The sequence below is a fragment of the Cornus florida genome, unplaced genomic scaffold (assembly GCF_030987335.1).
Source record: "Cornus florida cultivar Cherokee Brave unplaced genomic scaffold, ASM3098733v1 CherokeeBrave_3.0.0_Hap2_Chr10, whole genome shotgun sequence".
Lineage (NCBI taxonomy): Eukaryota > Viridiplantae > Streptophyta > Magnoliopsida > Cornales > Cornaceae > Cornus > Cornus florida.
Window position 1 is genome coordinate 107,464,813 of NW_026775580.1, and position 27,150 is coordinate 107,491,962.

General features: G+C 36.4%; 3 protein-coding genes and 1 pseudogene across 5 annotated transcripts; 3 read left to right on the forward strand and 1 right to left on the reverse strand.

Moving 5' to 3' along the window:
* The first annotated feature begins 205 nt into the window (after positions 1-205).
* Positions 206-5,517, forward strand: LOC132276851 (metal tolerance protein 1). Of its 2 annotated transcripts, none has more exons than XM_059778475.1 (2): positions 206-528; positions 4,194-5,517. In XM_059778475.1, exon 2 carries the CDS (start codon positions 4,194-4,196, stop codon positions 5,388-5,390), a length of 1,197 nt encoding a protein of 398 aa, XP_059634458.1. In that variant the 5' UTR covers positions 206-528; the 3' UTR covers positions 5,391-5,517. The 2 variants fall into 2 exon arrangements, with proteins under 2 accessions (XP_059634458.1, XP_059634459.1); XM_059778476.1 differs by lacking the exon at positions 206-528 and adding an exon at positions 929-1,160.
* Positions 5,518-7,199: 1,682 nt separating this feature from the next.
* On the forward strand, positions 7,200-11,713 carry LOC132276849 (transcription factor bHLH70). Of its 2 annotated transcripts, none has more exons than XM_059778474.1 (4): positions 7,200-7,344; positions 9,546-10,265; positions 10,486-10,923; positions 11,218-11,713. In XM_059778474.1, the coding sequence occupies exons 1-4, from the start codon at positions 7,285-7,287 to the stop codon at positions 11,305-11,307; spliced, it is 1,308 nt and encodes a 435-aa protein (XP_059634457.1). In that variant the 5' UTR covers positions 7,200-7,284; the 3' UTR covers positions 11,308-11,713. The 2 variants fall into 2 exon arrangements, with proteins under 2 accessions (XP_059634457.1, XP_059634456.1); XM_059778473.1 differs by lacking the exon at positions 7,200-7,344 and adding an exon at positions 8,678-9,188.
* Positions 11,714-16,773: 5,060 nt separating this feature from the next.
* On the reverse strand, positions 16,774-17,349 carry LOC132278352 (AT-hook motif nuclear-localized protein 17-like; annotated as a pseudogene).
* A 4,386-nt stretch (positions 17,350-21,735) lies between these two features.
* Positions 21,736-23,417, forward strand: LOC132276852 (protein CURVATURE THYLAKOID 1B, chloroplastic). The gene is made up of 6 exons (XM_059778477.1): positions 21,736-22,059; positions 22,164-22,267; positions 22,349-22,435; positions 22,640-22,702; positions 22,989-23,026; positions 23,162-23,417. The coding sequence occupies exons 1-6, from the start codon at positions 21,891-21,893 to the stop codon at positions 23,217-23,219; spliced, it is 519 nt and encodes a 172-aa protein (XP_059634460.1). The 5' UTR covers positions 21,736-21,890; the 3' UTR covers positions 23,220-23,417.
* Positions 23,418-27,150: the final 3,733 nt, after the last annotated feature.

Here is a 27,150-nt window from a genome sequence, read left to right on the forward strand (position 1 = left end):
TTTCTTAAATTCTGTTAAATATGGAGATTTTCGAATATATACATATATTTTCAGCAATGATTAGGCTGTGTGTATATAAAACACAATCTTACGCACGCTAATACGCAATTAAAGTATGTGTTTTGTTTGTTTGTCCATTCTTGTTGGACTCAAACCCTTTCCTTTGTCTGCTTTATAGCTCCCCACTATTTTAGGCAAAACCAAACAGGCCTTAGAAAATTGCCCCACTCCCGCTATTGGGTCTCTCTTTTTCTTCTCTTTTTTCTTTTATGTTCCCAACATTTTGCTTATGCTCTTTTCAAGTGGAGGTGGGTGTGTGTTGAATGGAAGGTCGGATGGGAAGTGGAGGTCAAGAAGGTAATCTCGCCATGGCAAGGGTGTAGAAGATGATCCAAACAGATTTGAACTCCCAACCCAAACTTTAAAGATACACTCTTCTAAGATCACCAACCCAAAACCCCCCACGAAACCCAGAGACAGCCTCGCCGCTCTCTATTCCAGATTATATATGCATATATAACTCTCAAGGTGGGTGAAATTTCTTCCTTTTTCTTGATTGTTACTTTTTAGCGAGTACACTATTTTATTGACTATTTCTATCTTTGTTTATATCACTAATAGTTTTCCGATTGTTATTATTTTTATTTTTTTTATTAATGTATGCTGAATATGCTATGTAGGGCTCATGGAATGTCCTGTCCTTATTTTTCCTTCGTCTCCACTTTTGATTTGATGTGTGACTGATTGTGTGTGTGTATATATGTATATGTACATGTATATGTATATGTATATATTTGTTTATGACATTTTTTTGTGATTATTAGTGGCTGCTGACACATTTCATGTTTAATTTATGAACTTGATATATTTTTCTGTTTAAGATCTTATCCTCATCAAGTGTTTGATTTAAATATTAATCCTTTTTTGGTATTTGTTTTTTTGATGTTGTGATCTTGCCATATTGTTGAAATATCGTGTTTGTACTACTTGCTAACTATGACTATATTTTAATAGACTTATAAACTTCAAAACTTTCATTCATTGTGTCCTCTCCAACCCCTCCTCCTTTTCATCCTTCTCCTCCCAAAGGCAAAGGAAATAACTTCCGTTTGGCTCTGATTGCGTGCAAAGAAGGATCACGTGGATCTCTCACTTAATCAGTAACAGTGTTTTAGTATTCAGTTTAATTTATCTTACATATATTTTTGCTTTGTCTTGCACCATTCATTAGATGAACATCCATAATTGATTTACTTATGTTGCAGTATGTATAATCATCATTGCTTCCCGGGTGCTTAATTGATGAGTTGCTGCTTTCTTTTTCTAGTTCAAGAATAAAAATTCGACAGTACTTTTCTGTGTGTATATCAGATCGATTTTTCATTAAGGGGTTATGAATTCATAGCTGCTTGAAACTGACTCCCTTTGATTGTAATCTTCAGCTTATCCTCACACTTTCCACATATGTTGATTTCATAAATTTAAAAGGCTTTATTTCTTTTGTGCTTAAGTTTCTAGTGGTAAATTTTTGCACTGGTAGAAGTGAACTCAGGGATGCTCTGAGTCTGCGCGAGAATTGGATTACTGACTTTTGATGAATTTAGTGTCATACGTTGGGAAATGCTATTAGAGCCACTATGCACTACAATTATATGTTATGTAATTAATCCATGTATTTCCTAATATAATTTTTCCCTTCTAAGATACCCACAACAGACTAGGTTTTCTGTTTTGAAAGAGAGGTATTACAATAGTCAGTTTCTTCTTTGACAAACATTTTGTGTAGCGGATTATTTGCTAACATGAAGTGCTATTTTCATTCAAATGAGATTCTGATGTTGAAAGTAACATCACTCAGTCATCTTCTTATATTGTATTTGTGAGTGTTTGTGCCTTTGCATTGTATACCTTGATCTCTTTTATATAATTATCATGTTCTTTTAGTTCATTTGTGCGGAATAAGAATTTTATGGATGCAACAATTGCGGTTCTTCATGAATTTTTAGAAGACATTTAGTGAATAATTGAGGTTTTAGCTTTATACGAGCTTGCTTCATCTTTCTTGATTGTAGTGCTGGATTGATTATTGGGTCATGATTTTAGGTTGTGTTCATGACAATTAAAAGGCTGTAGGATTTTACAAATGAGGATTTGAAATCCAAGGAAATTCAAATCTAGTGATTTAGAAATTATTTTGCGTGTTGAACCAATGTCTCGCATTCAAAATCTTCCCTTGAATTTCAAACCCTGTTAGAAACTCCAAAACCCCACAGGTTCTTGAACAAAAGTCAAACTCTCTCCAATTTGAACGATATTGTTTTGATTTTTTCTCTGATACTTGTACTTTCTGTTCATACATGAGTTTAGTGATGCTGATTTAGGGATGTATAGGAACAATTACTAATCCCTTTTACTCAATTGGTGGTTGGGAGAAGATAATTTATGGGAAAATGATAACAAAACTGCGCACCACGGGGGCTAATATATTGTAAAAGTGAAAGAGAAATAGTAGTGTGGTTTTTCTTAACTAAAAGTACTCTGTAATTAATAAATCTTTGATGTAATGATGCTGTCTGTCAAAATTAAATCACAAATAGAGTGAAAATTCTCCAAAATTCATCTTTAGATCGGAAATTGGTCTTATCATCAGTCCTTTCTTTTGTAGAACACAGAGAGAGAGAGAGAGAGAGAGAGAGAGAGAGAGAGAGAGAGTGCGTGTGTCAATACAATCTGCAATAAGAAAGAGAACAAGAGAAAACTGGAATGGAGTAAAAGTGAGGAGGACAATAGAATTCATGCATAGGCAAGTCGGTGTGGGAGCTGAGAAGTGTATGGAATGGTTTTGTCAGTCTTTAGGATGTATTGTAGCGAACTCAACTTCATAATATCCACAAGGGAATTCTACAAATCTGGAAATTGTATATTTATATTACTAAAATCCTCTGAAAAGAACACAAACTTTTAGATTTCTGCATCATGAATTAACTTATGTCATTTTATAGTTTACTACTGCTTAGCATTTGCTCTTTCAAAGATTTGAATCTGCCAGGTATCTCAAACTATTCTTATACCCTGTGTCTGAATTGTTTGCATTTTCCCAATTAAGGGATCTAGCTGTTTTGTGTCGTTGAATAAAATTAATAGAAATTGGTAACGCATGAAAGTAAGAAAGGAACTATAGTATACGTGGTTTGCTCATTATCTCCTACATCCTCGGCATAATGCTAATAAGTGCCACTGTTTTGTTTGACTTCCTTCACTAGGTTACATTAAGGTATGAGATTTATAGGGAAATATAAGGTAATTCGATATTGTCCTGATTACAAAATGTTGTGCCTATATATTTTTTTCTTTTTTTCTACTAGCTTCTTAAATCATATATGTTGCTACTGCACACCTTTAAAACTTGTCAGAAAGTTAAGATGCATATATAATTTAAATTTGGATGTTTCTGCATTTGATAACCCCACTTATCACACCAAAAGTAGATGTGATATGAATTAAATTTGAATAATTATTCCCTAAGATGTAAGATGACAAGACTGTTAGGTTTCATTTGTCATTAACATCACTGTGTTGCATCTCAAATATAGGGGGAAAGTGAGATCTTTGTACACGAAACTACCTGATAACAAATAGTTAATCATATCCATCGTCTCTGAGAAAATTTCATCTTTTCAGTGGCATTGGTGCATTGATTTCAGCTCAATGCTCTTTCATTGGTTACCTTTCTGCACTTTGCTCTGCATTTTGTGATCATGAAGGTGAAGAGTGTACCTTTCTCTTCATCCCAATTTCCGATCCCATATCTTGTCACATTCTTGCCAAGTGGTTGAATCATTTCTCTGAAGTGCTCGAGAAAATTTTACTGTTTGATTATCAATGATTTGTTAACCACCCAGTACTCTCTCTCTCTCTCTCTCTTATTTTGGGTTCCAATGTTCTTGTTCTAGTTCATTGGGCCAATCCTGCCTCTTTTAAAATAGCTATGTCATCCATTCACCTGCAAAATTTGTTTTCTATGCCGTGCATATATGTTTTGAATCCACCATTACTGCACATCATTCTGATGTTTTTGTCTACTGATACATACTATTTTACCCGCTAACTTCTAACAAAATCGTGTCCACTTCCCTGATAGTACATTTGCTGATTATAATTGAAGTTCATGATCATTATTCTTGTACATTCAGATGGAAGGACATGATCATCAGCACGGACAGATTATCGAAATAAGTGGAGAACTGCCTGTTGTACAGGAGAGTCTTGGAGGGAGCAAGATATGTGGTGAAGCACCTTGTGGATTCGCAGATGCTGGAACCAGCTCCAAGGATGCCAAAGAACGATCCGCTTCCATGAGGAAACTTCTTATAGCTGTTGCACTTTGTGTTGTCTTTATGACTGTGGAAGTGGTTGGTGGAATTGAAGCCAATAGCCTTGCAATTTTAACTGATGCAGCACATCTGCTCTCAGATGTTGCAGGTTTTGCTATCTCCTTGTTTTCTTTGTGGGCTTCAGGCTGGGAAGCCACCCCCCGTCAGACTTATGGATTCTTTAGGGTAGAGATTCTTGGTGCTCTGGTTTCCATCCAGCTCATATGGCTGCTTGCAGGGATTTTAGTTTATGAAGCCATTTTAAGACTTATTGATGGCACTAGTGACGTCAATGGCTTTCTAATGTTTCTTGTTGCTACTTTTGGTCTGGTGGTAAATATTGTCATGGTGGTCTTGTTAGGCCATGATCATGGCCATGGCGGACATGATCATGGTCATGATGGTCATGATCATGGTCACACCCATGGAGTGAAGATTACCATGCATCCTCATCATCATCATGAGGGGCACTCAGGGGATGAAGAGCACCACCATGCTGATGAAGATCATCTTGTATCACTGCTGAAAAATTCTTCCCAGGACAAAAATGAACCAAAAAGTGATCACGAACAAAAGAAGCAACGAAACATCAATTTACAGGGAGCTTATCTCCATGTACTTGGGGATTCTATCCAGAGTATAGGTGTCATGATTGGAGGGGCTATCATATGGTATAAGCCAGAGTGGAAGATAATTGATCTGATATGCACACTCATCTTTTCCATCATTGTTTTGGGGACAACTATCAAAATGATACGGAACATACTTGATGTCCTGATGGAAAGCACGCCTAGAGAAATTGATGCTAGAAAGCTCGAAAAGGGGTTGTGTGAGATGGATGATGTGGTGGCCATCCATGAGCTGCATATATGGGCCATTACAGTGGGTAAGGTTCTGTTGGCTTGCCATGTCAAAACAAGGCCGGAAGCTGATGCGGACGTGGTATTGGACAAGGTGATAGACTATATTAGAAGGGAGTATAACATCACTCATGTAACCATACAGATAGAGCGCTAGTACCTATTGGGAGTGGATATTATCAACCAAATTCTATGGGTACTTGGGCCCTCTTTCGTTATTTAAAAAAACAGCTCTTTTCCTTTGTATTTTTTATCTTCCTCCTACGCAAGAGTAATTTTCTTTAGTCATGGGGTTCCATTTTTATTTCTTTACAATGGTTAGCTGTTTCTGATTTTAAGCATCAAAGTTGATTTTGGCAGCAGGTTCTATGATTATTGAATGTATTTCTTCTTACTTGGTGTTTAAGCTTACAGCCCATATAATCCTTTCCTAGTATCCCATTTACAAGGTTTATACTGATGGTGGAGACACACACACATTTCAAGTTTAATGGAATCTTTCTTTTGCTTCATTTCATTCAAGTTACCATTTTGGTGTCATAGGCATCTACTGTATTTTGTTATATTTATAGGTAGAAGCTCTCGTCAGTCTCGGAAAAGAGGGAAGTCATTCTCCAAAACCCTTTGTACCCATCAACCGACACTGTGAGTTGGGGCCTGCCATTTGCCACAATCCCTCTATGGTATTGTTGCGAAGCTCCGGGTACTACCTATTCGGGTACAATTCACAGCCTCACTGTTGAACACCTTTTCATTTCTTTGTTCTATTTCATTGCCTACATTCTTCTTCTTCTTCTTCTTCTTCTTATTATTATTATTATTATTATTATTATTATTGAGTTGGTGGGTAAGGGATTGGTTTAGGCAAGTTGAATAACTGTAGTGTACCCTGCTTGAAAGGGTACCGTGTCCTCAAGTGTATAAACATGTCATGTGAAAGGTATTACCTTACTTGAAAGGCATGTGATTTGATTGACTAAAAAATTTTAGATATGGATCAAAGAAATGGCTAGAGGCTGCAGAATGTAAGATGTGAGATGAGGATAAGATGCCCCTAAGTTTTTGATGCACATATATTTATAAAATAGGGCCTCCTTTGACAAGTTACTGCAATAATTTTTGTATTGTTAGCCTATGTTTGCATGATTATTGTAGTTTTTATTTTTATTTTCATATGGTATTAAATGAGCTAGAAGACAAGGTTACACTTCTGCAAGTTTTCTTGAGAAAGAGAATGCCTCTATCAGTGTGGTTTGAGGTGTCCCAGTACTTGTCTCTAAGAGCAAAATGGAGGCCACAGTTTGAACTTTGAGAGGATAAGGTTCTCAAGACTTATCAGAATTAGTTTGGCAGCCTTCAAGCATGGGATTGGATTTGTCTTTCTCTGTTAAATTTGTGCCTCATGTGTGTCTTCTTTTTCCTATGTGAACACGTCTTGATTATAATATTACCGACAGGAAGCCATGAGAGAGCTGTTTTGAAAGCTTCCCATGGTGTGTTGAGAGAGAGAGGCTACCACATGGTGAGGGCAGGGAAAGATAAAAATGAATAAAATTGGATAAATGCATGGGAGAGAACCTAAGAGCCTGTTTGTTTATTAGAAGGCTGATGGTGAGTGTTTTGATAGGAACAGAAAATGAGAAATTGTAAAAATAAATGGAGGACTGGTGGCCCAGGCTTTTTGACAAGGTTGTTTTGTTAGGCTTCTCAGACTTTGAGATATATATTAATCAATACATGATCTTGTTGTATTAAAGTATGATACTAGTATTTTCGTCCTAATTTTTATTTTTATTTTTTTAAAAAAAGATCATATTGGGAAGCTGAAATGACCAGCAGTGATCCGCTGTCCTCTTTTCTTTATAACGAAGACTGACATAACACATTATTTTTGGAATTATATTAGGTTCTCTGAAGCTGTGACATATATGGATGAAAGCAGGAAAGGTCTGTTCTAGGGCTTTGAAGACTACCATGGGGACTCCCACTTTGGCCAAGTAATTAATCTAGCGTAATGATATTTAGGTTGATTTAGGGTCTCTATCCATTTGATGCTGATGGATAAGTTCAAGGGTGGATCACATTTCATACATCAAAGGGATGAATTTGAGGTATGAAACCCCTTCTTTTAGACAGGTAGGTTTTGACAAATCGTTTTAGGAACCATTTTCCATTAATTTATCAAACAACCTTTATAGCTTTTGAAATGCAAAAGCTATAATCATCAAACACCTTTTTGAAATTCAATGTTTACATTGCACTTAGATGATGGGTACTTAATAATTGCTATAAAGTATGGTAAAAATGTAGATGATTGATTTGCTCCAGCCTCCATTGAACAATCAAAAGTGAATCAAAACTAGCTTTTCATTTGCTTTAAGATGGGCACTTAATCATGGGTACAAACAATGATTGATGGATTGCTAAAACAATAAGTGCAATGCTCAATCTTGTCCATCTCTTTCCCTCAAAGACAAAATTTGCTTCCAGACCACATTAAATTGCGTGTTACAATTGGCACTGGCCCAAACCCATAAATCTCTGCAATTATTGATATTGATGTATCTATCAAAGGTTGACCCCTCACCCAGGTCCCAACATTTAACTGAGACACCAAGGAGGCAATTGCCTCAGCAATGGCTGGAAAATTTATGTGTGTACTTGGTTTTTAAGTGTACCTATTTTGAAATTAAATGAAGCAACTGTGCATGGCCAGAAATGTCATACTGTATATGGTTACCAACTAGGTTTTAATAAATGTCTTGTTGTTCTATCTTCAATCTTCAAACTAGAATAAGAAGATACTAACAATAGAATTAGGGTAATGGGGAGATGAATACTCACAGTTTTGTATAATATTCACACCCCCAAAAGTTTGAATGAAATGGGGAGATAAAGATGAAAATCACCCTTTAATGAATACATTTAACTGTGTTTCACATCACTCTTAGTTAAGTATACCTAATAAATAAGAGTTTTCGTCTTTCTATCTCATTCAAACTTTTTGAAACCACTAACAATAGAATTATTCAACTGCTTGAACTTTGGTGTCTCTCATGCCTCACTTAGTATAGTGTTAAATACTTGCAAACTCATGTACCTCAATTGTTCTCTGGTCAACCTAATTGTGTATATAGTGTGTGTATGGTAGTGATACATACATGTGATGAAGGAATGGTCATTCATCAGATAACCGTGGAAGGGGACCTTGGAAACGTTCTATTTATTTATTTATTTTGGTTAAAATTGGAAACGTTCTATTTGCTGTACGTTTGGGGATAGAGAGAGAAAGAAGAGTGAGAGAGAGAGTCCCCACAACTCTGTCCCCGCTGCTGGACAAATCTGCCACGCCAATAATGCCTGGGACCTTGTTAAGCCAGACAACTCTCTCTCTCTCTCTCTCTCTCTCTCTCTGCATTGATCTCACCAACTCCTCTCAGGCCCCAAATATATCTGTGAGTACTAGCTACCTGGCTTTATATCTTCTCACTCAGATGACTATTTTCCACCCTCCATTTCTCACCACTTCATTTTCTGTTTAACCCTTAACCCATCTTCACCATTTACCTCTTAAAGCCCTATTTCTCTATCTAGTCATCTCTCTTTCTCTCTCTCTCTCTCTCTATATATCAACATCTCTCCATTCTTCAAAGCATTTAATTTATTTTCTATATTGAAGGGTATACCCAAACAGCAAAAACGAAGGAATATATATTAATTACTATTCTTTTGTTGGTATCACTATGGAATGTTGGTAACAGATGAAGAGAAGGAATTTAAGACATTGGTGAGAGAGAGAAGCAATTTATTGCTACAATATATATATATATATATATATATATATATATATATATATATAGTGTGTCTGTATATATATATTGTGGTATTACTCAACAACAACGCCTGCTCACTTTTTGCTGCAATGGAGGGGCTCCAAGGACCCATTAATCCCCGTGTATGTTAGCTCAAAATCTTCATACTTTCTTTTTCCTTCAAGAAATCTGAAAAATAAAAATGCAATAACTTCTCACTATGGTAGATATATAGCATTCAATGCAATAGGGTCATTAATTTTCCTGGAAAATACTAACATCTGCTGTGCTCTGCTGCTTTTCTTGTTAACATTCCATTCTTATTCTACTTTCGTTATCTATTTCTCTGTTTGCATTGCACCCACTCACCAATCAATGACCCCATATTCTCTCTCTTCCCCTTTTATTGATTGAAAATTAAGCTAAGAAAACTCATTTTCACTGTTGCTTTTTCTCATAAATGTATATGTATTATATGTATGTCTGTGTTTTTTTTGCAGTTGTTTGGGGAGGAGATTTTGGATGTGGAGTCCACAGAGCAAGACAGGGATTCTACATGGGGACTCAGTGGTTATGGACACTTTGTGGATGCAGAGAGCATGCTTTTACAACAACCATCGCAGTACTTGACATGGTTGGAAGATGACAAAATCCCATTTTTACAGATGTTACAAAGTGCTGATTCACCACCATTTGAGCCTGCTTTCTCTGAACCCAGCTTTCAGCTCCTATTGAGGCTTCAACACCAGAAAATTCCATGGAATCACAACCACTACAACCACCTCTCTGAAATGGGTGACCAAATTACGACCAAATATCGCACAATTCAAGCACTAGAGCACGAAAGCTGCGTCACCCACGACGTCTCCGACCTCCATTCCCCGGCCAAATCCGAGGCCGACGGCCACCGTCACTACCCACATTCGGCTTCTTGTGTCGACGGTGCCAGCTCCGACCTCAACCAAGACCAACCCACCTCCGCAGACAAGTTCAGCGGTGAGGGAGACTCGGTGGTTAGGCCTAGAAGTTCCCGGTTCTCTGTATCTCCGCCGGAGAACCGCGAACGAAGGAAGCGAAAGCGCACTAAGCTGGCGAAGAACAAGGAGGAAGTGGAGAGCCAGAGGATGACCCACATTACCGTGGAACGCAATCGGAGACGCCAAATGAATGACCATCTCAGTGCACTCCGCTCCCTCATGCCCACCTCCTACGTTCAAAGGGTATGTCTTTCTATATATATACACACGCATTGATATTTTTTTTAAAAGTTCTATAGCAATCAGTTCATTATTCTAATTTTTAATTTTTATTTTATCAAGTTTGATGAAATATGTTGCTTCCATGTTTGAATTCATGATGAATTTAGTTTTTTTTTTTCCTTCTAAAGTTTCATGAAATTTGATACTATGTTGTTTGAATGATGACGATTTTGGTGAAAAGGGTGACCAAGCGTCGATTATTGGTGGAGCAATAAACTTCGTGAAGGAACTAGAACAGTTGCTACAGTCTCTACAAGCCCAGAAAAGAATCAAGGGACACGGAGGAGGAGGAGGAGGCGGCGCCACCTCCTCCTCCGCGGCGGTTTCATTCGACGGTATGTTCGAATCATCCCCGCAACCCAAAATCAAGCAGGACGCGGCCAATTGCGCGGCGGCGGAAGGAGGGAGGAGCGACGAGTTCACGGCGGAGAAAAAGTCCGCGGCGGCGCACGTGCAAGCAAGGGTGATCCAGAACCACGCGAATCTCAAAATTGAGTGTAGAAGAAGAGCTGGTCAACTACTGAAGGCCATTGTCGCACTTGAAGAGCTGAGACTCACGGTGTTGCACCTAAACATCACGTCCTCGGAAACATCAGTTCAGTACTCTTTCAATCTCAAGGTATCAATCAATCGAATCAACCTTAGTATTTTATTGCTGTTCATTCTTTTGATTCCACTTTTGGGTTTTTGGTCAACCATTTTGACTTTGAACCAGCCCAACGAATCAACAACTCTTCCTTTCTGATCCTGACCAACCTTCAAGAAATCCAAACCCTAAATCTTATTATAATATTCATTTCTCTTCTGGGTTTTGCCTTTTCATGTGTGTTTGACTAATCAAGTACTTGACGTTGGTTGAATATGTACTGATATATATATATATATATATGTGTGTGTGTATATATTTGTATAGATAGAAGATGATTGCACGGTTAGATCAGTGGATGAGATTACAGGAGCGGTTCATCAGATATTTAATTACATCAACTGCAGCAGCTGCTGATGGATCTGATTTGATCTGAATGGGATTATGATGGTGGGGTTGTAGCCATAAAGCCAACTACATTTTGTATTTTCTCGGAAAGAGTAGAATGAAAAAGTGGGTTTAGAAAGAAAAGAAAAAGGTTGTGTCAGTAGGGTTTTGGGTGATGGAAGATGGGGAACAGTGCGCACCCCAGTTGTCTCCATCTGCTTTTCTGTACTCTACAGAGAGAAGGGGTGCTGCAGGAAAAGGCAGAGAAGGGGACTCATTATTATTTACTGCTTAAGCTTAGCTTAGCTTAATATATGTAGAATATTAGCATTTGCAATTTTTTTTTTTTTGTGTTTTGTTTATTTTTATCTATATTTTGAGTGGAAATTTGTAAGATTTTTCTTCAATTTTCTTAACCAGTGCAAACTTAATTCTTTATGAGTCTTGTGTACAAAGGAAATGAGATTGACCCCTTATTTTAAAAAAAAAAAAACAAGTGATTGACCATAAATTTCGGGAAAAAAAAAATGATAAAAAAAAGAAAAGAAGTTATACCTTCTAAAAAAACAAGCTACAATCAACTTAAGATCGAGATCATCTATGTTATAAAATTTTGTATGCCATTATATTAGGAATGTAATATCGGTTGAAGTAACCTTATGTAAATAATGTATTGTATGAGTATTGTATATTTAAAATAAATTTGTCATATTAATAAGGTACATAACAAAATCCTCCCTCTAGGAGTATAGGACCAAGGTTTGCTCTAAGGAAAATTATAATTCATTACATTTATCATGATTTTATATAATACTGCAAATAAATCCGTTACTTATCACAATTTAAGCCTTCTTTTTTTTTCGTATCACAATTTAAACTTGAGTAGCTTTGACTTCTAATTATGCGCTTTGTTTGTTCTTTAGAAATTTAACTTGAGCTCAAGCTTTGTTTGTTATACGACACGCTGACCAAACTAGTCAAACTTGAATATTATTCGATTCGGTTGTGAATGAAAAATCAGTACAAGTCAGGTTGCTTATAATACATGTATATTTTATAGAATTGTAACAAGTTTGATAATGGTAAGAGTTAATATATGATACAAATAGATAAAATTAAGAATATGATACAAATAGATAAATAATAACGAATCCGTATCAAATGGAGTCATGTGTGAACATGTCCAACAGATTCAAGACATTAAAGATATTTTATTTGTATGCATGACAAAATATTCCATTCCGTTACATCTCACCTCGTCTATAACGTTTATTAGGGTAGTTAAATGATTTTGGTGCGAGAATGAAGCTAGGATTAAAAATTCGTAAGATTTTGGAGCAAGAATGGAAAAAAGTCGTCCTGTTTATTGTGATAAAAGTACAATTTTATTCTAATACTTTATTTTATATTCAATAATGTTATATATATATATAGCAAATCATAATTTATTCCATTCTAATCACTAAATATTATTTTGCATTATTTTTATTCGAGAACTTCTATGTATTATTTTGATATTCCAAAAATAATATTAAGTCTCAAGTTCTAATTGAGAAGTTGAATCTTATTTGTATCTGCATAAGAGAAAAAAAAAAAATTATCATAGTTGAAAATTTGTTCCATAATTTACTTTTGTTAATTTCGTAATACAATTATTCAAAAATACTTAACAAAACTCATCCCCGCCTCTCCCCAGTTATACTAAACGGGGAAGACGATGACGATCATGATGTTTCCCGCCACAAACCACCTCGTTGCCATCCTTAGTCATCACCTACTCAGGATAACACTTACCTACTCAATGGTGAATAAGTCATCCCTACTAACCGCTGATATGATCCAATCATAAATGCACACGTATATGTGATTACAAAATCAAGAAAGTGATAAATAAGGAAATCAGAGAGGATTGCTAAATATATTAAAAAAAAAAAAAAAAAGTGCTTATTTATCACATTTTTACTTTTGTAATTGTAATGACCCGGTCATTTTCTTTCATTTCATTTTTCTCAAATTTTACGGATAATTTTTTTTCCGTTGTCTTTTCTTTTCTGAGTTCGGTTTCTCATCACTTGGTGTCGTTTCGAGTGCTCAGGAATGGTTTCCGAGACTCTTTTCTTTGGATTGACAACTTTCTTATGAGAACCGCATTATTTTCACATTTTCGTTTTTTGGCACTATTCACTTTTCGTCTTTTCCCCATTCGTCACCTTTTTGGCGTAACCTCACTTTTCGTATTCGGAGTTGAGTTTTGACTTCATGAGTTTTCATTCCAGTTGTTTTCCTCGAAATACGTAGTTTTACTTTTGGAGAAAAGCTTGCCGGTTGTTAATTACTTTCTCTCGTAGGAGCGTGGATGAAAGGATTCTTCGAAAACATTTATGTTTCTTGGGGTGTTTTTCATAAATATCTTTTGGAGATATTTTGATTAGGGGTTTTTAAGAAAATATCTTTTGGTTCTGGATCAGTTTTGCAGTTATCCCTTTTTGTAGGGACCATTGTGTAATTAACAAAAATTATTGTAAAATGCCTCGTTTTGAGCCTGGATCTTCGTACGGGATTTATTTTTACTTTTCGTTTAGTAGCGTACTCTTAGAATTGTCTTCTGGTCGTTTTTCCCCGGTTTTAGGGTTTCTGACCCCGGTTGCCGCCGAACTTGTTTGGGGCATATCTTTCTGCACGAGACTCGGTTTTCGACGTCGTTTCTTCTGTTATTTATTTTTTTCTCATTTCGGTTCTTTTTCATTCACGGTGTTTTACCATTTGAGGGCGTCTGCGCAGATTTTACTTTTCCATACCTAATGGGACCCGTTCAAGGCACTTTTAGGGTTTTTCTATAAATAAACAATTCACTCATAACATTCCACAAATTAGACACCATATAAATTTAACAAATAAAATTACAAAATATAATTTAATTAAAATAAGACAATTAATCTACGCACTTAATTAAATAAAATAAATCATTTAAAAATAAAATAAAAGTAATTAATTTTAATTAATAAATCCTTTAAAATATCGGTGTATTACACTTGTTTTATAAAAATCATAAAATATTAGATTTTAGAAATTTTGAATTCGACCCATTTGTTAATGGAACCTAGGTGGACCCATCTAGAAAAAAACTCTCAGATACTCTCTAGCAAACCCTAAATGCCGCTGGTTCCCACCCTTTCTATCTCTCTTTCCAATAGGAATGACAATTTACCCCACGACAATGGGTACTCTCCCTGTTTATAGCAATTTTGGGGGACCTTTTAGCTTATTTGGGTGGGGATAATTTTTATTAATGAAAACCTACGTGGGTTCGGGGTGGGGCGAGGGCAGGGGACGTCACCCCGCCCCGCCCCGTTTAGGTAAGTAAATTACTAAGTTACTCTTATTTTATTAGTATATATAGTTAGCTCTAAAAATCCTAGGCCACATTCACTCACTTCCTTTGTTGTTCTAGAGAGTGGTAGAGCTCTACAAATTAAAAATGCTCATACCTTTGAGTTTTATTTTAAATTATTGATTGTCCATTTTTTATGATTTTTTTCAATAGTTATATAATTGTATTTTAGGAAAATAAATTTAAAAAATGAGGAGAAATTTTGGAACTAAACGGGACGGGACGGTTGCCTGTGGGGGGTGAAAAAGTTAAACGGGGGCATAGATGGGGTGGAAAGGCCCCCCGTTTAGGCAGTTTTAGGCCGAGACGAAGAGGGGGTTGCTAAACGGTTGCAGGGACGGGGGAGGGTACACCCACCTAAAACTACCCCTGTTGCCATCCCTACTCTGCACCATCGTTCCCCTCTCTCCACACCCACCTTTTATTCTTTCCCTCCCTAGATTTCTCAATCTTTTTCTCACATTTGAAAACCTAAATTATCAATTTATTCCTCTTCAAATTCAATAAAAATATAGCACAATTGAAATTCTCATATGTGATGTGGTCTTTTGTCTTTTTTGCCCAAATAAGGAATGAAAGTTCTAGTCGGCAAAAAAACACACAGTGGACAAGTTCTTCGGCGTCGGAAGTGGTTACGGTGGTGGTCGAGACCCAAAATAGAGGTTAAAATCATCGTTTAATTGGTTGACTTGGGGTTGTAGTTGTAATATGGCGATTGAGGATCATGAGATTCAACTTGGGTACTAAAAAAATAGTTAAGTTTGAGAAAATAAAGAATTTGTATATTGAAGGAGTATCTAGATAATATGGATGGGTTGGATGCGAAGTGAATGGTGGTAGGTGTTGATGTATTTTATAGAGGTGAAAAGAAAAGCCAGGGAAATATACATTATTTTTTTAAAAAAATTCAAATTTATTTTTTGGGCCAATACCGTATAGTGCCTTAATGGCTATCATTCATGTATATACAATAAATAAAAAACATAATTGATTTTGTGCCCATAAAAGCCAGTCGTTTTGGCATTGTTTGTGTTAGCCAAATCGTGCACTGACGGCTCGTAATTTGGGAAAAAAAAAACCAAAAAATGCAAAAAAATAAACTGATTTTTGACCGAAACAAGCCTTAAAGTTGTTGCACGGTGCTCTGGGCCTATTCTTTTCTTTTCTTTTTTAATAATGCTTTGGGGCTTACATGCGCAGGCCAGCGATTGCACGTTAAGTCGCTGAATTTGGCAACCCATTTCATAATTCAAATTTTGAGACCTCATTTTTGGTGAGTCAATTGTAGGCGTACGCCAAAAATAAAGTTTGGGCTAATAAAACTCCATTTTCGCAAACTCGATTGAAATTGCTTAGATTGCGTTCGGTTGCATAAAATTAAAATTAAAATTAACGATAAAAATTTTAATTTAATTTTTTAAATTATTTTTTTCAAATTCCATCAATTTTAATTCCAATATTCAAATTCAAAAACGAGAGTAATAGGAATAGGGTAAAGTGCAAAAAACCCCCTTCAACTATTGGCCATGAAGCAGAAACCCCCCTGATCTACTAATTTAGCATATAACCCCCCTGAATTAACCAATTTGGTGCAATTAACCCCGTCCAGTGATAATCCGGTTGAATTTGACCGTGAAGACGCACATGATGGGTCACATGACTACCCAAATTTCTTTTAATGACCATACAACTCTTTAAGTTAAGTGAATCAAATGACACATATACCCTTATTATTGTCTAGTCTCGGAATAGTGCTCGAGGTGCAACCAAACAAGGCCTAAGTATCTGTTATATCCTATTGTAAAGCCCAAACACAATATACAATCCAAAAAATGATTAAAAAAAAAATATATATACAGATCCAAAATCGAGCAAGAGGGTCGGCTGTGAAGAGGTCGTCTGGTGAGGGTTCGACCGTGATGGTTTAACCGGCGATGAAATTATCAGTCGCCACCACTGTAGCAAATCGATTTATTGACGACGATTTGGTAACCACCTGTAAATCAAGACCGGTGGTCGTGTTGTGCGTTCTTGGCTTTCAATTTGGGGTTTGGATTTGGTGGTCATGGTGGTGGTTGTCTCGCAGTGTAGACTAAGACCCGCAATCACTGCCACCTCTTCGGCTTCAGCTTCGACTTCACCGCCGTCGGAATAACCAGTGGCTCCATCGCTGAATGAACCCAGTTTGTCGTATTGGGGAACACTGTCGCAGAGAGAGAAAGTATGTCGAAACGACCATGAAATGTGACTGTAGCTCCGGGAATGGTCGACGGTTGTTTGAGAGTCACATTCGCTACGGTGCCCGAACCGGTGAGAACACAAAGACCCATACTCCTTTTCCGATAGAACAGCGACACGTCATCGACCACATCGACGCCGCCGGCGACCTCGAGCACGTGCGGGCTCATGGAAGGCTCGGTGTCGAGGGTTATGATACTGGGTGGGTTGGGTTTGTTCTTGGAACCAGGAGGTCGTCCTCTGGCGCGACGAACCACCTCGATGGTGGCTTCGTCGCCGCCTCTTACGGTGGGTGTGATGGCATCGCTTGGACTACAGTTGTCGGCTTCCTCGGTAGTTTGGGTGAGTTAAAAGTGATTGTAGTGGTGGAAATTGTGGGTCTGGTTGAGCTTGGTGAACATGTTGTTTGGGCGTTCCTTTTCTTTTACGCATTCGCTTTTCATCTTCTCTTTCTCTCTCTAAATCAATATCAAATTGTATGTAAATATCTCTATCAGACAATATATTCAAAGGGTTGGCCAGTGTCAGACCATGGTCATAAGGTTGCTTTTTGTTGCTGATAATTTAATTGAAACGACGCAGTTTTTATAAGGGGTAAAATTGTCTTTCACTATTTCCGTTTACACCAATTGGCCAGAGATCTGACATTAGGGGTTAATTACACCAAATTTAATAGTTTAAGAGAGCAAATTGTAGTTCAAGGGAATTATTTACACATGGTCAATAATTATAGGGTTGTTTTTTTTTTTTTTTTGGTACTTTATCCATAGGAATATTGTAAAGGAGGAATAACTCAAATTTCCTTGTTTCAATCTTTTCATTTTTTCAGGGTTATGATTCTTATTGCATGGATAATGGGTCCACCTTCCATAGTTTTGGATCATTGAATTTGCGGATCTCCATTCTCATGAATTCATGATTACGCATCCGCGAATGATCCGTCTCTTTTGTTTGTATGAATTGACTTTGGGTGGGTATTGTTGCTTTTTGATGATAGGTTGATTCATCATCATTACATTACATTACTTTATGCTCTCTTGTCCTTTCCATCGTCTTCTCCTTTTACCAATTCCCTTTCTCTTCTGGGGCTTGACTTTCTTCTGCTTCAGCCCGGCCCCAACATTTTGACGTTGAAGTATACTTTAAGAGGGAAACAATATAGTTTGTCTCTGTTTTATTTCTCTGAAAAACTCCAGTAAATAAATAAAATAAACCCAGATTTCAGGCATTTTAATGACAAATTGCATGCTCGACTGACCAATCCACCAAGAACCCACACTCCTTTGATTGTCATGTACAGGACCGAGGCGGACAAGTGAATTTAGTGTAATTTTTTTTGTAATTTTAAAGAGTGTAAAGGGAAAATTTTATAGGTATACAATTAAAAATAAAAAATTTAATGATATATAACGGTAAAAAATAAAATTTGGGCACCGTAATGTGCCTCGATCCCTGGCCATGTATTATTATAATTATAAAAATAATATGTATAATACCTACATGAATGTGACATTTGCATTTCTTTTATATTCTTACATTTTGATTTGCTTTGTTTTTTAATAGAGACGTGACATAATTGTTCTTACAAAATTGGAGTGTAAGAGTAGGAATGAAGGTCAAGGGTTGGACAGGAGGTTCTCGGATGTTAAACTTTCAATCCAAGTCCAAGTTCGACCTGAGCTCATTTCCAAACTCCAAGTTATTTCCCTAAAATCAAGTTAAGCTTGCATTATGTTCGGGTTACTAATATATATATATATGTATGTATAAAATAAAAGTGAGTTTTGATTTAAGCAGTTGTTTTAAGTGGTTAAGAATTTGATCCTCGTGCCTCAGTAATATAAAAAAATAAAAACAAAAATAAAGTTAGTTTTGATGGTCTATTACCTTTACTTGGCCGAAATAGAGTAATAACAAAAGTTATCCAAACTAATTTGAAAAACCGGTTGGACTCTGGTTGAATTTGTACTCAGTACACCCAAATTGCATCCTTTTATATTAATTGATTTAAAAGTGCTTTTGAAGGATAATTCTATCATTTTACTTGTTTGATATTATTACGAGGTCTCCCTCAAGCCCCCCCTTTTTTTTAAAAAAATTAATATACTTTTAGTAAAAATGATAGTGCAAAAACTATATCAACCCAAAACAAGCAGAATCCAAGTGTTTAAAAAGGTTTGCTACATTGAAAATAGCAATGAACAATGTTATTAGAAGGGAATAGCATGACCTAATTAATTGTTATCACCAAATGTCTTTGAATTGGTCATAGTAGAGGAGAACATGTTGGGTGGGCCGGCCATGTCAAAATACACTATTCAAAATGGGTCTTGCTTAAATAATAATTATAAACTTTTTTAACTAAGTTGAAAGAGACCAATAATGTACTATGTTTTGCTCATCTAATATCTTTCCCTATTTAGAGATCTACTCTGATGCATATGAAAGTTATACAAAAAATTAAGTCTAAACATTCACTTTGAAAATCGTTTTTCAATAGCTCTATGACCATAACAACAACCCATTTCAATTTTTAAACTTTTTTGAGGAAAAACCAATAATGAGGTGGTTCTCTTCACCAGAGTCATAATATTCTTTAGTTACAAAATACCTTCACATAGTAGAAGGTCAAGAGTTTAAGAGTAATAAATAATATTTTTATATTTTAAACTAGATTGACATAACACATTTTAAAAAAAATTTGAAAAGCATACAATTTTAATAGAAAATGTCAGGAAACTAAACCCCAACATGTCCAAAAGCTTGTCGAGGTCTCACCAATGGCCGCTGACTCTAAGATGATCATAATCTCTGTCTAGAACTAGATACGTACGTATGTGTGTGTGTGTATATATGAGATAGTGTGTGTTGTCTCCTTGGGATCTCATGAAACAGAAGAGAGAAGAAGAGATCGCCTTTGACTCGGAGACAGTTTCTTAATTTGCAACTGTGTAGCTTCTTTTTCTTTCTTTTGTCTGTGTAATACTGTAATAGCCTATAGTAGGCCCATGAACTCACTCATGACTCCTCGGGAAGCCCAAAAACCTTCTAAACCCTTCACTTCCAGCCTGAGTCCTGCATTTTACAGTCAAACAAAAACCTACCCATTGGAAACCAAACCCATTTTCCTCCACACTTCGACCCTCACTCTCACGCATCCCCTGCACCCCCACCTCTCATTTATTTTTTATTTACACCCCCCTCTCTCAATAAAAGGTGTAAATAACAAAAAAACAAATTGTATAACTAAGGTTAATAGACTTGGGTGGATGTATATATATGAAATCATATTAGACCACTTATGAAGATCTCAAAGGTCAAGTGTAGTGGGTTTTTGTAATAACCGTCGTTTGGCTTATATCGAATTTGGATGAAAATGTAATAATGGGTGAGTATTAGACCCGTCTGAGTTTGCAGGCCGAGTAGGTAGGGTGGCCTGAGTCGCAACGAGAGCGTTGCAAGTTTGGATGTGGGAAAATGTAACAAGGGTTATTTGTTCCATATCGAATCCGGATAGAAAAGTGATTGGGTATAAATGAGTAGGTATACAGCACTATCCAACAACTTGAACTTTTGGATAAATGAGCACGCGCCCATTTGTTACAATTTTCTACTACTACTGCAACTATATAAATCCCAAGAAAAACATTGAAGATGGAGCACCATGTCCATGTTTTGTTTTCATTTTATGTGTACTTGTAATCTTTTAATTTCGAGTAATATCACCTTACTTTACATCAAGGCCGACCTTCTTCGAATTTTTGGAGGATATTTTGATAATTTTTTCACTTATTATGTTGTTCTAGTGCGAGAGTTGTTATTTATTATAAACTATTAGTATCTGATGTTGTTTTTTAATTATGAGTATAAAATCTTTGCAACTTTCTTTAGACGTAATTGTAGTTTTGAGTGAAATAAAAAAAAAAAATCTATGTGTTCTTGTTGTGTGTTTGATTCTCAGAAGAAATTTGTTACATAAACAACAATCTTAGGAGGGGTAAGTAAAATTTATTCTTTTTTATTTTATTTTATTTATTTATTTTTAAAAGTTTTCCGTTTGAATCGCTTGGTAAACTTATAAGTCATCTTTAAGGATGCGAAACCCAATATAAGGCCGTATCTTGCCTTCCCCAATTCCCCGATGAAGTATTATGGGCCTAGTTGGTGGAGTTCAAGAGAATTTGTTTGGCCCAAACTACCTGGCATTTTGGCTGGATCAGAAGAGGTAAAGCCCCCTATACTCGGTTCCAAAAAAAAAAAAAAATTGACTAGGCTTCACTTTCAACAAAGAAAAAGCCTACTCAAATATGCTTGTTTCTCCTTTAAACTCTAAATTGGTAATACAAAACCTTAAATAATGAAAGCGAGTATTAAAGAATTCCGTTGAATCATGTGAAGTTGGGAATTTCAGTGGTCCAAAGCATGATCACATAGAACAATGGATATTTTCTGGGGATAAATAGCGACATTTTCTATCTATACATATACAACATTTTGTGTTATAGTCCTTGTAGTCGCTACCTATGTAAATATTTATTTTTTCTAGATAATTGTTGCAGTTACCAATTGGTAATTGCATAGAGTTGTTATTTGATGGTTAAAGTCCTGCTGTTAAGAGATGAGACAGATAAGAAAATTAATGCTGTCTGGGCACGGCAAAATCAGACCTGGAGTATCCTATCCAATGAAACACCATTGAATGCCTATCCAGGAGCCATGTCAGCACAACACTATCCACTTGATCAACAATGAGTGGTTGTCCTGCTCCATACTTGGAGAATATGGATCCTTACATTCATTCATTTAGAAAATAAAAATATCAAACTTTCTCAGGAAACAAACAAACAAACAAAAAGCAAATTTAGCAAGGGGAATAAAAAATAAATAAAAAAGTCCCCAAATTTCTTCTATCTTCATTCATTCTCTTTCCCTAGCCGCCTCTGAATCTCTCTCGGGAAAACCAAGTATTGTTAGCCTGGAAGCCATGGCCTCATCCACCTCCACCCCACTTTCTCTCTCCTCCTCCTCCACCATAATTGACGGCAGGGCTCCTCGTCAATCAGCTGCCGCTTCATCACAATGTGTCACTCTCCCCACCCTCCCTCCCCCACCGGTGCAGTCTCAGCGCCGCACCTGGAAGACCACTGCCCATTGTAAGTAGACCTTATATATACACACACACACACATACCCAAAATGCATTATATACGAATGTTTAGATGTAACATGTTTTTATCCATTGATCTTCTTGTTTCCAGGTCGAAAAATTGCACGAAATGTGATTGCCATGGCCACTGGAGAAGCACCTGCTGAAGTTGCAGAAACTGAGTTGCCAGAGATTGTCAAGACAATTCAAGAAGCTGTATGTAGTAACCACTCCTACTCTCATATACTATGTTGTTAATTTTAGTTAAACATAGCACTTGGATTTTTGGTTTTGTAGTGGGAGAAAGTTGAAGATAAGTATGCTGTGAGTTCCCTTGGTGTAGCTGGTGTCGTCGCGCTATGGGGCTCCACTGGATTGATCTCGGTGAGCACCTCCAACTGCTCATTGATCTTTATGTTACAATACTAATCAATCATGATATGTTTATGCTTTTATGAGGATCTACTCTAAAAACTGAAATTGTAATAAGGGGTGAGCAAACTATTCATCATTGTAGTGAAGGGCTTTCAATTACATGATAATTAATCAAAGAAAAGTTTTCTGAGTGATGGGTTTTGCTTGTCTCAGGCAATTGACAGGCTTCCATTAATTCCAGGCGCTCTTGAGCTTGTAGGCATTGGTTACACAGGGGTACGTTGAATTATGTTTAATGCTGGTACTCATGTAATAAATCATATAGTTCAAACGCCAATCTTTACACTTAATTAGATCCGGTCAATGTCAATGTTAATGGTAAATTGCAATTACTGGACTGATGAACTAACAATTATGATTCTTTTATGATCTGCTTGTATACAACCTTAGTACTCATGGACCTGATTTACCTAATTAATAACCACTGCAAAAGAAAAGCCTAATTACAATGCATTTTTAAGCAAAACACTAATGCATTGCCTTGTTTTTCCACTTCTTGCAGTGGTTTGTATACCAGAACCTGGTTTTCAAACCAGACAGGTATTTCTTTCTTACTTTTTTTTTTTTTTTTTTTTTTCTTTCTCAAATTTAAACCGTATAACCTTAAGGATCAAATTTATATGAATTATGCTTCTGTGCATATCGAATCATTACTCATGAGCAAAGAAATTTCAGGGAAGCTTTGATAGAAAAGATCAAAGACACATACAAGGATATTCTTGGGAGCAGCTGAAAGGAAGAGAAGCTAGAAATGCTGCTAAGGTAAGGTGAATTCATTTGCTGAAGGATATATATATATTGCAGCAGCACTCAGGAATTTGGAATATGCAGTCTTTTTTGTTCAGATAAGCCTTTAACCAGTGTAAATTCATGTAATGTACTTTTCCAAGGTACATGTATCAATATAATACATCTTCCTAAATTAGTGCTATTTACAGTGCCTACTCAACTAGCTTTTGTGAATTGTAAGTGCTTGAACAATGCATTTAGTAAAGTACTCTGCGTCCACAAACTTATCATCATAAAATGGCATCTCCTTCTGGAACGCTGTCTCGGCTAAATTGCTCAAAACTTGCACAAAAGACTCATTCTATGCTTTGACAGGGTTGCTGGTGATATGGTATGAATGTGACATGGCTATCTGTGCTTTAAACTTCATACCCTTCAGAGTTTAGTCACTGAAAACTACCATATTAAAGAAAATGTAAGCATCACAGCATATAATCTAATTAATACAAAGCCATATGTGGTCTGAGACTTTTAGTTTTAAAGGGTGAATTTGTTAAAACAGCAACTTGAATTCTCGATATTCCTTTTGTGTCTAATCAAATGAATTATTGATTCTAATTGTTGCTACAACGATGCTAGTGAACCAACTGTAGAGGACCTGTATGGCTGAGAAGCTGAGAAGCATAGCATTGAACCCATTTTATTGTAATCTTGACTTCTTTCTTTGAACAAATATTAAAGAAGCCATAATGGGATAGCTAGAAATGGCCTCATTTCAATTTTTTGTGATGCCTTGATTTGACCAAAACATGTTTTGGTGTTCAAATGCTACAAAAATTGAAATGAGTGGTTCCTCAACAAATATAAATATATGCATATGTACATATATGTATTGAAATGAGTGGTTCGTTTAAATTTGACATTCAAATGCCAATGACAAATTCCCCCAAACTGAAATATGAAGCTAGAAGAAAAAGAAAAAATGTTTGAACAACAATTAGTTATATTTGCTACAGCTGGAAAGCTTACCAGGTATAGAGTGGGCTGTTTGGATGAAACTCATAACCCTTGTAGGACTCGAGGATTTTCTTGGAGACTATAGTTTTCTGGTTGATCATTGCCTTGTTTGAAACCTCATTATTGAACATAGGAGCCCTGCCAGGGTGGTCAAATGCACGCAAACCATGGACTTCGTTAAGCTGAATGCAACCTAGATCTGCATGTTAGCAACTTCTAGTACAAAGGACTGCAACAAATTCAACAATAGTATAGACCCTTCAAACAGAACACGAGATTTATCAACATTTTCTTAACTAGAAAATAACTAAAAAAATTACAACATTTACATCATTTTTAGTAAGAAACAGGAACAATAAGGATATTCATGGATACAAGTAGACGGCTAAGAAGAGAAGCTTTGGAGAATGCTGTAACTAGAGAATTCTACCATGATCATACTATTGTATGGTTGCAATAGTAGTGATTGTTTTAATTTCTTTGTAATTAATAGTAGTAATAATTAATGTAGTAATTTTTGAGAGTTCAAAGTATTGAATGGCACGTGAGCAATTCTCTTCTTCATTGCCATTATCATGATAAGAGGAGGCAGTGCTTGGCTCTTGTTCGGCAAAAGAGGCCACATTTGCATTGATTTTCTATTATTGCTTATAACTCATTCCAGGAATAAAGATTGCCCACTTAGCACATAGCTTGTGGATCAATAGGCTCTCATCTGTTTCCTGCATCCATTTGCCCTTCTGAGAAGTTCTAGAATAACCCGGGGTACCATACCCCTGGGGGTCTCCCAGCCATTAGATCATCCATCACGCTTTCGGTCCATTGTATTGACTAATTAAAATAGTAACTAGTAAGTGAAAATTAAGGAAAAATACTAATAGCATAGCCCTGTTTGGTTGCAGAAGAGACCATTTGACCTTAATTTTCACTAGCTAGTTACTATTGTCATTGGCAGATACAATGGAAAGAAACAGATGAAGACAATTTATACATCATGGAATCAAGCAGCAATATTCTTGCCTATTTGACATTGTGTGCTCAGCATATAGAAGTGAGCTCCTGCTGCTCTTGCCGTACAAACAATTGTACCTAATGTCAACATTATTTTTCTTTGAAAGGCATGTCCTGCACTTTTTTTATATATTTTATATTGAAGGCATGTCCTGCATTGATTGGGTCATAGTCCACAATTAGTGTTGAACTTGCCCTCTTTAATTGTTACTATTTTTGGCCCTTCTTTTATTTTTCCCTCGTCCATTTACACAATTTGCCCTAAAAACCTTGAGGCTGGCCTTTTATGTGGCCTATTTGATGAACACAATCCTTTGATTTATGGGATAGTATGATCATGGTAGGATTCAAGTTTAACAAAGTGCATTTGTAAACAATTATGAAAATTAGCTAGATGTTGGATTTGGATCCTCTCCAGCCAAATCCCTCTCTGGACTCCGCATACTTCAATCATGTTGTCTAGCTTCAGCCACATCATCATCTCGCCGAAGTCTGCCACTTACAAATTCAATTGTAACATAATTCCAACATGGATGATAATGTGCCTAAATCTAGACCACATGATTTAGGTCTGCCGAATTTAGGAGCATCTATTTTGGGAGATTTTAGATACAAGTGTGTGTATCTGTTCGTTCATTCATATATCTCTATTTGGTGTTCAGTTTGCACTCGTGCTATATGGCTCTCTTCATTAAAAAGTCACCATGTAACTAAGTGTGCGACTGTGTGAGAGACTTCAATATACATTATTAGATCCATTTCTTTAACACGTTAAGCTTCTGCGATAGTCGGTAGTGAGTATTAGAGCTTTGGTTCTAGAGGTCTTAGATTCAAGTCTACAACTCCACATCTGATCCCAATCCCGGTTGGTGTACGTAGTCTGGTGTTGGAAATTCTAAATATCTCTACATATCCATGGACGTAGGCCAAGTTCGAGTATGTGATTGATTTATTTCTTTTTGTTGGATCTCCCGTTGTTACAACTTACAACAGATTATTCTTAGAGTTGCATGAAACAAATAATTCATTTTATTTTTTCCATCAAGGGAAAAGGATGCTATTATGTGACAAAAATATGGTTCGATTCAGCGTTCTACTTTAGCTGGCAGAGAAGTGTGCATACAAGAAGCTAGCCACATAGTCTCTTAATCTTGATCTTGTTGAAACAGCAAGAAATCAAACTAAAACTACACACTGAAAAATGATTCCATGCAATACCCAGAATTTTATGCATTTTCCAACAAAAGTTTAATTTTTTTTATGAAAAGACAATCAACATAAACTGCAACAGGAGGGATTTATGAACATGAACTTCTACCAATAATCAACAGAAGAGATACTGAGGATACAATAAGTGATATGGGCACGTTATAGTCCGCGGACGTGGCATCGGGGCAAACAATTTAAATACAGCTCATGCAAGAGCACCACAGAATGGGCCGAGCTCGGAGGATCCACCAAAGAAGACCAAGCCCATTAGAAAGAAGGCCCAAGACTGATAGTCTAGCAACACTTGTAATTGCCTATAAAAGGGCAGTGAAGAGAGTGAAAGAGGGGGAATTTGGATTTTTGTTGAAAATATAATGAAACTCTGTAAATTGGGGGGGGGGGGGGGGGGGGGGATAAAATTATTTGCATCTTCAATTGGCGCCGTCTGTGGGAAAGGACGAAGACGATCGATTCGAGCTTGATCAATATCATGTTGATTCAAGCAAATTCGTGAACAAAAAGTTTGATTTATGGAAGTTGAATCCAGATCAGTGAGATTGTAGTTTGTTCAGAGAAGATTCTTGAGTATTGTTGATTTTGAGGCATTTGCTTTAGAATTACGCAACTGTGATTTGTTCAATTGCAGTTAGATCCGGTGAGTTCAACGCTAGAAAAGCTCAGATCTAGCAAACGGTGAC

Bases quoted from the DNA above. Each gene is read 5' to 3' on its own strand.
- LOC132276851 (XM_059778475.1), top strand. From the start codon at position 4,194: ATGGAAGGACATGATCATCAGCACGGACAGATTATCGAAATAAGTGGA.
- LOC132276852 (XM_059778477.1), top strand. From the start codon at position 21,891: ATGGCCTCATCCACCTCCACCCCACTTTCTCTCTCCTCCTCCTCCACC. The intron at 22,060-22,163 runs GTAAGTAGACCT...TCTTGTTTCCAG, and splicing joins CTGGAAGACCACTGCCCATT to GTCGAAAAATTGCACGAAAT. The intron at 22,703-22,988 runs GTACGTTGAATT...CACTTCTTGCAG, and splicing joins TAGGCATTGGTTACACAGGG to TGGTTTGTATACCAGAACCT.
- LOC132276849 (XM_059778473.1), top strand. From the start codon at position 8,982: ATGTTGGTAACAGATGAAGAGAAGGAATTTAAGACATTGGTGAGAGAG. The intron at 9,189-9,545 runs GTATGTTAGCTC...TTTTTTTTGCAG, and splicing joins AAGGACCCATTAATCCCCGT to TTGTTTGGGGAGGAGATTTT. The intron at 10,924-11,217 runs GTATCAATCAAT...ATATTTGTATAG, and splicing joins AGTACTCTTTCAATCTCAAG to ATAGAAGATGATTGCACGGT.